We start from the raw sequence: 13,624 nt of genomic DNA, 5'->3' as shown, positions 1-13,624 counted from the left end.
GGGACTGGATGAAGCGTCGTCTCACGCGGTCTGCACGTCCAGCACGAACGCTGGTCCAACTGAGGCGCCAGGTGGAAATGGCATGGCAAGCCGTTCCACAGGACTACATCCAGCATCTCTACGATCGTCTCCATGGGAGAATAGCAGCCTGCATTTCTGCGAAAGCTGGATATACACTGTACTAGTGCCGACATTGTGCATGCTCTGTTGCCTGTGTCTATGTGCCTGTGGTTCTGTCAGTGTGATCATGTGATGTATCTGACCCCAGGAATGTGTCAATAAAGTTTCCCATTCCTGGGACAATGAATTCACGGTGTTCTTATTTCAATTTCCAGGAGTGTATCTTTTGTAGAGTTTCCTTCAACGCTTGGAGACAGCAACGAGTTAAGTAAAGCTTCTGTTTTCTGTATTTAAACGTTTGTTAATCATTTCTGTTCCTGTCCAGCTTCCCTATGACGACAGCTACTGCACCACTCTGTGGCCCAACTCGCCTTCCCGTTGTGCACGAAGTAGCACACAACAGGCTATCCTTATTGAGAGTGATAGTGTAACACAGAAGAGACGTAATCCGTATCCGTTAGTAAATGTTTCCAATTAAATCCGCCGAGCAGTACACTACTGGCCATTAAAATTGCTACACCAAGAAGAAATGCAGATGATAAACAGGTATTCATTGAACAAATATATCATACTAGAACTGACATGTGATTATGTTTTCACGCAATTTGGGTGCATAGATCCTGAGAAATCAGTACCCAGAACAACCACCTATGGTCGTAATAACGGCATTGATACGCCTGGGCATTGAGTCAAACAGAGCTTGGGTGGCCTGTACAGGTACAGCTGGCCATGCAGCTGAAAACACGATACCACAGTTCATCAAGAGTAGTGACTGGCGTATTGTGACGAGCCAGTTGCTCGACCACCATTGAGCAGACGTTTTCAATTTGTGAGACATCTGGAGAATGTGCTGGCCAGGGCAGCAGTCGAACATTTTCTGTATCGAGAAAGGCCCGTAGAGAACCTGCAACATGCGGTCGTGCATTATCTTGCTGAAATGTAGGGTTTCGCAGGGATCGAAAGAAGGGCAGAGCCACGGGTCGTAACACATCTGAAATTTAACGTCCACTGTTCAAAGTGCCGTCAATGCGAACAAGAGGTGACCGAGACGTGTAACCAATGGTACCCCATACCATCACGCCGGGTGATACGCCAGTATGGCGATGACGAACACACGCTTCCAATGTGCGTTCACCGCGATGTCGCCAAACACGGATGCGGCCATCCTGATGCTGTAAACAGAACCTGGATTCATCAGAAAAAAATGACGTTTTACCATTCGTGCACCCAGGTTCGTCGTTGAGTACACCATCGCAGGCGCTCCTGTCTGTGATGCAGCATCAAGGGTAACCGCAGCCATGGTCTCCGAGCTGATAGTCCAAGCTGCTGCAAACGTCGTCGAACTGTTCGTGCAGATGGTTGTTGTCTTGCAAACGTCCCCATCTGTTGACTCAGGGATCTAGACGTAGCTGCACGATCCGTTACAACCATGCGTATAAGATGCCTGTCATCTCGACTGCTAGTGATACGAGGCCGTTGGGATCCAGCACGGCGTTCCGTATTACCCTCCTGAACCCACCGATTTCATATTCTGCTAACAGTCATTGGGTCTCGACAAACGCGAGCAGCAATGTCGCGATACGATAAACCGCAATCGCGATAGGCTAGAATCCGACCTTTATCAAAGTCGGAAACGTGATGGTACGCATTTCTCCTCCTTGCACGAGGCATCACAACAACGTTTCACCAGGCAACGCCGGTCAACTCCTGTTTGTGTATGAGAAATCGGTTGGAAACTTTCCTCATGTCAGCACGTTGTAGGTGTTGCCACCGTCGCCAACCTTGTGTGAATGCTCTGAAAAGCTAATCATTTGCATACCACAGCACCTTCTTCCTGTCGGTTAAATTTCGCGTCTGTAGCACGTCATATTCGTGGTGTAGCAATTTTAATGGCCAGTAGTGTAATCTGCCTCACACGCTGCACACATCCAAAACGCCACGCGACCTCCGAACAACAAACGAAAAGGAACGATGCGACCTGTTACAAAATCTGTTGAGTAGCTGACTGACAGTGTGCTTACAAGTTCAACTGAACAGTTTAGTCATCATGTTTTGGTCGCAGAACAGTCGAGTTTGTATGCCCGGCCTGTGAAGAAAGGTCCGGGTGGTGCTTGCGATGTAACCGCCTGGCTGGGGATAATAACTGTCGAAAAAATAAGTAAATCAAAGTAAAAGCTGTTACGAATATTAATCTCGAAGAAGGTAGGTAAATTAAAATTTCTTGAAATTGGGCAGGTGTGACTCAGATTGTTCAAAAAGAAAAAAATACTTTGCTGTGAACTTATTTTCGTTGCTCCGTTGCAGTATATAAGTCATGCAAATTTCTTAAGTGATGGAAATGAGCGTTTGGCGTCATTGGCCGGGAGGCCCCTCGCGGGGCAGGTCCGGCCGCCATATCGCAGGTCTTATTGCATTCGGCGCCACATTGGGCGACCTGCACGCCGGATGGGGATGAAATGATGATGAACACAACGCAACACCCAGCCCCTGAGCGGAGAAAATCTCCGACCCAGCCGGGAATCGAACCCGGGCCCAGAGGACGGCAATCCGTCACGCTGACCACTCAGCTACTGGGGCGGACTCTTAAGTGATGACTGGCGATAGAACACCATGGTTCTCTAAAAACGTGAAAAGATCAAAAAGTGATCCAGGTGCACTCAGATTTAGAACTATGAATGTCGTTTATTTCTTGACCTGATGTCACATCACACAGTGCTGCCCAAAATCTCGTATTTTATTGACCCCTCGCGCGATTTTCCGCAGATATTATGTACAGGGCGATTCAGGAGGAACGACACATAATTTGTGAGGTGATTCTACGTGTAAAAAAATTAACCGAAAAAGACCTGTGAAAATGTGTCAGATTTTCGATCGTTATAGAAGACTACACACAGCCATGAATCGATATGAAGACAGGTTTGAATGTTACTTACTGGAATGCTGTGTTGGCGCTGTGGTGGATATAATACTGGTGTGACAGATGGCTGATCCAACCTGCAAGAGGTGTGGTGGCGGTTCTCCAACAGATGGCAGCTCTATGATGTCACACCCAGGCAACCGCTGCAAGCGTGCCCAACGTGATATCGTCACTTGCAACAGTGGCCAGTCGTGAGGGTGTGTGCGTGTCATGCTTGAGTGACATTTAATTGAGTAAACCCACTGTGTCCATGAATACCAGCATGCTACATGTGTTCACCCAAGCAGAATACTCAGACATGTTTGTGTACGGGTACTCTAATGGCAGTGCCCGTGCATCTGAGACAGAATACCAGAGACTTTTTCCTGATCGACGAACTCTCTGCGCTGGGGTATTTCCCAAGGTTTTTCAAACATTTCGTTAATCCAGAACACTACCCAGTGTGCACATAACATGATAACGCGAAGCCGTCCAGTCAGATGAGGAAAGGGGAGACATTATAGCAGTGGTACAACAGAGTCCCACCTCAGTACACGGCACATTACCCACCAGCTCGATATTCCAAAAACGCTAGTGTGACGTACGTTACATTCCTAGCGCTTGTGCCTGTTCCAAGTGTAGCCCAAGCAACATCTGCATCCAGGTTACTCAGTAAGCAGACAACAATTTTGTGAATGGTTGGCTGTACACAGAAACGTCGTGCAGTACACCTTATTTACAAATGAGGCTACATTTACACGCGAAGTTATCGTGAACACTCGCACTTCACACACATGGGAGAACCTAGACGATACTAGGGAAACAAGATTCCAAATTAGGTTCTCTCTGAACGTCTGGTGTGGTATGACTGATGACCTGACGATGGGCCCTGTGTTCCAGCCAAATAACATGACAGCCGCAGCATACCCACATTTCCTGATAGAAGACCTACCTGCACTTCTGGAAGAAAAAAAATGTCATTAGAGCAACGACTGGAGATGTATTTGCAACATGATGAATCACTGATCCACTCTACCAGCAAAGTACCCCAGTATCTGAATAACCGCCCGTCGGGTTTGCCATGCTAACTAACGCACGGCATTCCGGAGTGGGAAGGAGTGCCTGGTCCCCGCTATGAATCCGCCCGGCGGACTTGTTTCGAGGTCCAGTGAGCCAGCCAGTCTGTGGATGGTTTTTAGGCGGTTTTCCATCAGCCTCGGCGATAGCGGGCTGGTTCCCCGTATTCCGCCTTAGCTACACTATGTCGGCGATTGCTGCGCAAACAAGTTCTCAACGTAGGCGTACACCACCATTACTCTACCACGCAAACATAGAGGCTACACTCGTCTGGTGGGGGGGTGGGGGTGGGGGGCCAACAGCGGGCCGAACCGCACCGCACCGCACAATAACCCTGAAAGAGTGGTTCGGTGTGGGGCGGCGGAGGGGTGAAGTGGACTGCGGTAGTCGTCGTAGGGTTGTGGACCACTGCGGCTGCGGCAGGGACGGAGCCTCTTTGTCGTTTCTAGGTCCCCAATTAACATACAATAAACTACAACACAATCTGAATAACTCATTTCCTCAACGGTGGATTTGCTGTGGCTGGTCTGCCACATCACCCGTCCTAACCATATTCGACTTTTTTTTTATGGGACTGGTTACAGGAGGATATGTACACTACGAAGGCAGATACATCTGAAGAACTTGTTGCTCGCATCACCGATGCTATCGCCCGCATTGACGTCCGTCGAGATGATGTCCGATGTGCAACACAACACCCCGCCCCCCCCCCCCCCCCCCCCCCCCACCTATTGAGAAGTGCATTTGAACACCTCTTGTAGGATGAATCAACATCTTTTCCACCATTATTGTGTCTACCTCAGCACCTACACAGATTAATGATTCACAGGTATGTGTAGTCTTTAACCTGCTCCAGAAAATCGGACACATGCTCATAGGACATTTTTGGTTTATTTTCACACGTAGAATAACCTCACAAGTTACTTGAAATTTCTTCTGAATGATCCTACACAGTCGCTGACGGTCGGAACATTGTTACATAGATAATTTAGATAATTACAGTCTCAGAAGTTGATCAAAGTTACAGATAATGTTATCATTAGGTATTTATAATTTAAATACATTCAACAGGATACAAGATCAAATACGTATCTGTCGTTCGCCTGCAAAAATAAGTGAAATGATTAAAATAAAGAATGCTGATTACAATTTTGTTAACTTCATTGACATTACATTATCTTAGTTTTTCCTATAATTCTTCCTGCTTCAAATATAAGTTCATTAATTTTTAGTGTAGACGGAATTCGAGTAGCCTAAATAAACACTTTGTTGACATTCTCAATTTAGTTTTGTATTGTGAATCACAGTAATTACGAATAAGATGTCGTTTGGTTAAACAATAGTATAGGAAGATGACAGTATGACAAACAGAGTTTTTACAGGTTACTAACACTAAAAATTACAGTATATTTGGCTCTTTTTTTCTAAATGCAAAGAAAGTTAAACCAAAGGAAATTCATTGGCAAATCTGTGAGGTTTACGGACAATATCTTATGAGTGATTCAGTGGTTAGAAGATGGACCAGACTGTTCAATGAGGGACGTGATCAAGTGCACGGTGAAGAACGAAGTGTACGCCCGTCTATGGTTACTGATGAACTCGTTCGCACAATTGAAGAGAAGATTAAGCACAACCGTAAGTTTACACTTAGTGCCTTTGCTATGGAAATTCCGCAAATCTCACGATCACTAATTCATGAAATTGTTTCTGAAGAAATGAAATTTCGAAAACTTTGCTCACGTATGGTACCCAAAATTCTTACTGAACATCACAAAAAACAGCGGATGGGCAGTGCACTTCAGTTTTTGACACGCTGCAATGAAGAAGGCGATGGTTTTCTTTCTCGAATAGTCACGGGGGAAGATACTTGGGTATCGTACGACACCCCTGAAACAAAACGGCAATCGATGAATTGGGGCACGCTTCATCCCCAACGAAGGTTAAGCCTAAGCAAATTTGACACCTCGAAAAGTCATGTACAACGTTTTTTGGGACAGAAAAGGCATTTTGCTGATTGAGGCCAAAGAGTCAAAGCACATGGTTACTGTGTGACCGCCAAGGATTACTGTCATGTTTTTTTTTTTTTTTCACGATAATGCCCAACCTCACACGACGAATGTGACCAAACAACTCTCACGGGAATTTCACTGAGACGCGTTTGATCATCTTCGTACAGCCCGGACCTCGCTCCTAGCGACTTTCATCTCTTCTTACACCTAAAATATTTCCTTGGTGGTCGACACTTCAACGATGATGACGAGCTGAAAGAACATGTTACCACCTGGTTGAATACACAGGCGGCACCCTTCTATGAAGAAGACGTACAAACACTTGTGCCACGGTATGACAAGTGGTTACAAAATTTCGGAAGCTGTGTAGAAAAGTAGTTTAACAGTTGTAGATTTTTGTACAATAAATATTTTTGCTGTATCGGTAACGTTTGTTTTATATAACTAAACGGAACTTACTTTGTGGACATAACTCGTATATGGGTCTCACCTAGTGACAGAACAGTTAATCGAGCGATCCAAATTAGCACGGAAATCACGTCTGACGCTCGTGTGGTCACGTTCCAGGCGGACACGGACCTGCTGGACGAGGTAGGCACGGCGGCGGTGTGGGTGGTGTCGGAGGACGGCGGGCGGGCGCGCGCGGACTTCCGGTGCTCGTGGGTCCTCCGGCCGCTGCCGCTGGGCGAGCTACGGCTGCGGAGCTCCGGCGCGCCGGCGGACCCTGCGCTGGTGCTGCACCGCCTGCCGGCCGGCCCGGAGCCCGGGGGGCGGCCGCCGCTGGCCGTGGCGGTGGCGCGGCCGGAGCGCGGCGCGCCGCTGCTGCTGGAGGCGACGCCGTTCGCGCACCCGCTGCTGCTGAACGCGTGGGCGCGCGGCAACGTCGCCGCCGTCGCGGGGCCCCTCTTCCTCGCAGACGCCGCCGCCGCCCCCGGCTGCCAGGGCGCGCCCGTCTTCCTCTGCAGGTCAGCACGCCACGCTGCTCGTTCCCCCTGCGGCAGTCTGTCCCGCACTCCACGGCGTTCGCTGAAGTCTTCCCATTGTGGCAAACATGTTGTTATTGTCGCCTTCAGCCCAAACGCTGTATCGATGCATCTCTCCTCTCGGGTCAATTTTATGTGAGCCTCTTCATCTCTGAACATCAAGTCCAATCTACTTAACTGTAGTAAAGCCTTCGTCTCCATCATTTTACCTCCCTAATTCCCGCCATTTCTCCCCCCTCCCCTCCCCCCTGGCCCCCTCACACGCACGTACACTCTTCCCTCCATTAACAAATTAACTAATCGTTGATGTTTCAAGAAGTCTCATATCAATCAGTCCCTTCTTTCAGTCAAGTTGTATCATAAATTTCTTTTCTCCTCAATTCGGTTCACTATCTTCTCCTTGTGATGGCGTTTCTCGATATACAAGGTGTTGCTGTAAGAGTGTACATAGAGGACATTGCAAACAAAATTTTGTATTACAAACGGTACGTAGATGATACTTTAATACTTTATAATGCTTCAAAAAATGAAATCGATAGGTGTACTACAAAATTGAACTTTATACGTCCAAAACTACAATTTACAGTTGAACATGAAAATCAAAAACGTATTAACTACCTGTATCTCGTTATATCCAATAACAATGGCAAACATTGCTTCGCCATATACAGAAAACCTACAACTACTGATGTCATTATTGATGCTAGGTCATGTCATCCTGACAAATATAAAAAAGCATTTTTTAAGTCAACGATCCACCGGATGCTGAAATTACCCCTTGAAGAAAATGAGATAAAAAAAGAAACAACTATTTCTAAAACAGATTGCGAAGACCAATTTTTTTGATACACGTCAAGTTGTCATTATGTTTAATAAAATGCAACAATCAAAAAGTACATACTAATAGGAGCTTATAAATACACAAAAATGAGGCATATGGGGAACATATCAGATAGGATCAGTAATTTATTTAAGAATTCTGAAATAACAATAGCATTTGAAAGTAACAATAGTTTGCAAAATAAATTAAGACATACTGCAGGTGATGACAGCGATAGATTTCTCAGATCAGCGGTTTAGAAGATCCAATGTGGTGATTGTAGAAAAATGTACATTGGCCAAACAGGCCTCAGCTTTACTATACGATACAAAGTACATACATCACGTACCGCACGATCTTCGGCAATCACATAACTTTTAATAATCATGTCGAAGGGATTGTACAACAGAATTTGCAAGTCCTTCATTACGCTAATAAAGGCTTATTATTAAATATTTTGGAGGAGATCGAGATACATGCTCATTATAGAGATGAACCGTCTGTCCTTCTCAATGAACAGTTGGATTTTCGTGAAAAACATTTTTATGATCTCTTTGACGAAATTCTATGAACACATATATACTCTTTTGTTCAGAAAATCATAGGACCCAGTTGTATCCATGGCAGAAATGTACCTTAGAACAGTATGTAAATATTTATACCACAATATTAAACTTCCAACTCGAAATATCACGAAGTATGAATCCATTTTTAATAAATCAGTTTTATGACATTTTAAAAAGTGTTTGTAATATCATACCACACTGCAGCTGATCATTCCACTATTACATATATCACCAGTGGCAAATAAAGTTAATATAAGACAGACAGACTGAATCTAGCATAGGCGTATACGTGCAGTCGAATCACAACTCATATATCGATATGATGCCGCAATGCCAAAGACCTTCACAACATCGTTGACTTTCAAACCATTGTGGTAGTACCACCTTAGCCCATAGAGGGCACACTCAGTATACATCGTCTGTACAGTTATTTTAAAGCTTTTAATTGATATTTTATACAGTATTTAAGTAATTCCATGGTTGTCAAGAGATATTTTATACATAACTATTTTATGTCATTATTGTACTTCGTTTTTTTTTACGTTTTGACGATTATGTGAACCTTTTTTACACTGATTGGTTGACGTGAGGTAGAGGGAGAAGATGTAGGCGAAGCATCTTCGTATTTAAGCGCATGCTCGTCACTTGCTGGCACCAGTTGACATCACAGCAGCTCAGAAGAGTCCTCCACCTACCACCTTTGAAGGATGCCATGGGTATAACAAGTCTTATATTATTTTATCCTTATAAGCATTTTGTCATATTTTATTGTCAATCTAGTAAGGTTTCTATTACTTTCTAAATTAAATTACAGATCTGATGATGAAAGTGTGATATGACCGAAACCGGTCACTTATGTTCTTGTAGAATAAGTGGTGCGATCAAGACTGAAGTTTAAAAAGAAAATTTTTTTTACGTAGAGGATGCTCCACTGAACAATTTGAGGTAGGGAACCTGTGGTCGGAGAAGCCAGCTTAAGGAGGTAACAGGAATAAAATCACGTTTTTATTTACATTAGTTACAGTTAACTGCAAATACCATCATTGACACAATGAAAGTACCATTTGTACTGTATCTTAAAAAATGTGCCGAAACTGACGGCCATCAACCACAATACAAGCATAACATCAGCGAACAAGATTCTGACGCACCCTGACAAATATCCCAGGTATGTTCCGAAACAGATCGCAGGCAGCTACAATTTTGGCAGGTAATTCGATTTCCATATCCATTGGGATCTCATACACAAGTGACTTTAAAAACCCCATAGGAAATAATCAAGAAAATTCAGGTCAGGTGACCTCTCAGGCCATGGAATAGGACCTCCCCTTCCAATCTAGGGACCAGGAAATACAGCACTGAGATGGTTGGGGACATCCGTATTGAAGCGAGGCGGTGCACCGTCATGTTGTGTCCACATCCTCTGGCGAACAGTCAAGGGTACGTTCTCCAGCAACTCAGGTAGAGCTCTTCGCACGAACCTCAAGTACAGGTGACTATTCAGACGGCCAGGTTGAAGATATGGCCCAATCAGACTGTCGCCTACATTGCTATCCCACATGATCACAGCAAAACGTACTTGATGGTGTGGCCCCACTACAGCGTGAGGGTTTTCCTCATCCCACACATGGCTATTCCTGCTGTTCGAAATACCATCAGGATTAAATGAGGCCTCGTCAGTAAACAGCACGATCTGGAGGAAATCTGGTCGATCAGTCTATTGTTGCAGCAACTACTGACACAGTGCGACCCATGGTTCAGAGACAGTCACAAACATTGCATGGACTTCTTGTGGGTGATATGGATGCAATTGTTCATGGAGTACCGGCAACGCGCTAGTATATGCAGCGCCCTTTTCATGTTCAATACGACGAGAACTTTTAGTGGGATCCGGTGCAACATGTTCCACCACCTTCTCCTCAAAATCGGGTGTGCGAGTGGTCCTCATGTTGCTATTGGTCCGTCGTTTCTACGTTACAGTGAACCAGTCTCTTGCATTCATCGATGGAGAGAAATAAACACTCGTCATGACGGATGATGCCTTATAGGAAAGCGTTCCCCAAACAGCCTTTCAGCAGCGAGAGCATTGCAACTTACTTCCCATACACAAGTTACATGTTGTTGGCTTTCAAAATAATAAATGATGAATCGATGGTATGGTATGGCCCTCAACTACGTACCCACTGACTCAGAGTTTCAATACTAAAATTTTTTGCTGGTTTCGTTGTCTAGGGGCTGGGATACGTAGTTGCCGCATTACAGGCCAAATACTTCTGACTCTACAGTATAGGATAAGAATACACAGTTGAATCGAATGGTCGAAGGTTTCTATCACTCGGCAATTGCGAATTATGAATATAACATATAAAACTATAAATGAAAGATTGCAATTAAATAAAATCTGCAGGTACTATCATAACGACTTTAAATGATGAGCATGATAGTAGAAGTACTTTTGAGAATGCGGTATATTTCTGCGAAACACTTATTGGCGTCGATGGTCCAGCAGTTAAATAAAATATAAGTTGAATAACAGGGAAACAATAGATTCCTACTGCACATAATTACTTATGAACAACAACATAGCTCGCGAGATATTCACTTCTAAACGCATACTACGTCTTCACTGTAGAAGCGACGGAAATCACACAAGAGCCCAAGTCGGCACTAGGAAATATTTCTGTCTCACGTGACCATGGGCAAACTGCTCCAAGTCTTTCCCACGGCTCTGCGTCCGTCGCGTCGTCGCATCCAGCACTTCCCATCCTGAGCGACTGTCCCTCGCGCCGCACTGCTCAGAACTCCCCTCCATTCACTTCGGTAGTCACCTCCCTTAGTAATGAGCGCTGTGATTGGCGATAGCGCTCCCGTCATCTCTCCAAGCCAACGCACTCTCTCAAACATTTTGAAACACATTCGGAATACTGGATTTATATTTAAATAACTTGAAATTAAATAAATATTCTTATGGCTGGACCATAAACACGCTCTGACACGCATTATTAGATACATAAACAAATGAAATAAGTATATATCAAAGGAATAGAACAAAAGGTAGGCCAGTAGCCTAATGTCTCTGTGCTTTCTAAAAGACATTAAATATTTAACCAATTTCTTCATGAATAGCATATATCAGATATAAACAAAGACGTAGACGAATAAATATATTTATAAGCATGCGGCTACCGTTTCTTCGTGTCACTGTGGAGTACTTATGGCATGACGCGATTAGTAGTAATCAGCCACTTCGACCTCCAATAACTCATGTATTATTCAAGTTACATGCCTGTAATTCATACCAATTTAGGTTTACACTAATAGCTTTCTGAAGACACGTCGATCGACAGAATCGTTTAGATTTTGGAAATTCATTTCCGGGTGTTACTTGTGTAATTTACCATCAGATAATGAACTTTAAACTACACTACTGGCCATTAAAATTGCTACACCACGAAGATGACGTGCTACAGACGCGAAATTTAACCCACAGGAAGAAGATGCTGTGATATGCAAGTGATTAGCTTTTCAGAGCAGTCACACAAGGTTGGCGCCGGTGGCGACACCTACAACGTGCTGACATGAGGGAAGTTTCCAACCGATTTCTCATACCCAAACAGCAGTTGACCGGCGTTGCCTGGTGACACGTTGTAGTGATGCCTAGCGTAAGGAGCAGAAATGCGTGCCATCACGTTTCCCACTTCGATAAAGGTCGGATTGTAGCCTATCGCGATTGCGGTTTATCGTATCGCGACATTGCTGCTCGCATTGGTCGAGATCCAATGAGTGTTAGCAGAATATGGAATCGGTGGGTTCAAGAGGGTAATACGGAACGCCGTGCTGGATCCCAACGGCCTCGTATCACTAGCAGTCGAGATGACAGGCATCTAATCCGCTTGGCTGTAACGGATCGTGTAGCCACGTCTCGATCCCTGAGTCAGCAAAATAATGGTTCAAATGGCTCTGAGCACTATGGGACTTAACATCTGAGGTCATCAGTCCCCTAGAACTTAGAACTACTTAAACCTAACTAACCTAAGGACATCACACAAATCCATTCCCGAGGCAGGATTAGAACCTGCGACCGTAGCGGTCGCGCTGTTCCAGACTGTAGCGCACCGCTCGGCCACCCCGGCCGGCCCCTGAGTCAACAGATGGGGACCTTTACAAAACAACAACCATCTGCATTAACAGTTCGACGACGTTTGCAGCAGCATGGACTATTAGCTCGGAGACCATGGCTGCGGTTACCTTGACGCTGCATCACAGACAGGAGCGCCTGCGATGGTGTACTAAGCGACGAACCTGGGTGCACGAATGGCAAAACGTCATTTTTTTGGATGAATCCAGTTTATGTTTACAGCATCATTATGATCGCATCCGTGTTTGGCGACATCGCGGTGAACGCACATTGGAAGCGTGTATTCGTCATCGCCATACTGGCATATCACCAGGCGTTATGGCACGAGGTGCCATTGGTTACACGTCTCGGTCACTTTTTGTTCGCATTGACGGCACTTTGAATAGTGGACGTTACATTTCAGGTGTGTTACGACCCGTGGATCTACCCTTCATTCAATCCCTGCGAAACCCTACATTTCAGCAGCATAATGCACAACCGCATGTTGCAGGTCCTGTACGGGTCTGGCTCGTCACAATACGCCAGTCACTACCCTTGATGAACTGTGGTATCGTGTTGAAGTTGCATGGGCAGCTGTACCTGTACACGCCATCCAAGCTCTGTTTGACTCAATGCCCAGGTGTATCGAGGCCGTTATTACGGCCAGAGTTGGTTGTTCTGGGTACTGATTTCTCAGGATCTATGCACCCAAACTGCGTGAAAATGTAATCACATGTCAGTTCTAGTATAATATATTTGTCCAATGAATACCCGTGTATCATCTGCATTTCTTTTTGGTGTAGCAATTTTAATGGTCAGTAGTGTAATAAAGATATTGATAATCTGATTACACCATCAGGATCGTCGTGCAATTAATGGTAATGTACATGTTTCTTTTTGAGGTATCATGATTCATCTGGCTACACTTAATTTTTATAAGAACTGTGAAATGTCTGCTATTATGGTTTCACAAAGTCCGCCAATTTTTGCACTCCCGGCATAGACATCTCCTTCATCGACACAAAGCACAGTCCTC

General features: G+C 44.8%; 1 protein-coding gene across 1 annotated transcript in view; it reads left to right on the top strand.

The window, feature by feature from the left end:
* Positions 1-13,624, top strand: part of LOC126474794 (peroxisomal leader peptide-processing protease-like) — a 787,868-nt gene that overhangs the window by 658,343 nt on the left and 115,901 nt on the right. Inside the window, exon 4 of the mRNA XM_050102270.1 lies at positions 6,670-7,067. Coding sequence (XP_049958227.1) covers positions 6,670-7,067 — 398 coding nt within the window. The remainder of the gene's footprint in view (positions 1-6,669; positions 7,068-13,624) is intronic.

This window comes from Schistocerca serialis, chromosome 4, assembly GCF_023864345.2.
Source record: "Schistocerca serialis cubense isolate TAMUIC-IGC-003099 chromosome 4, iqSchSeri2.2, whole genome shotgun sequence".
Lineage (NCBI taxonomy): Eukaryota > Metazoa > Arthropoda > Insecta > Orthoptera > Acrididae > Schistocerca > Schistocerca serialis.
This window is presented reverse-complemented; position numbering and strand designations above follow the sequence as displayed.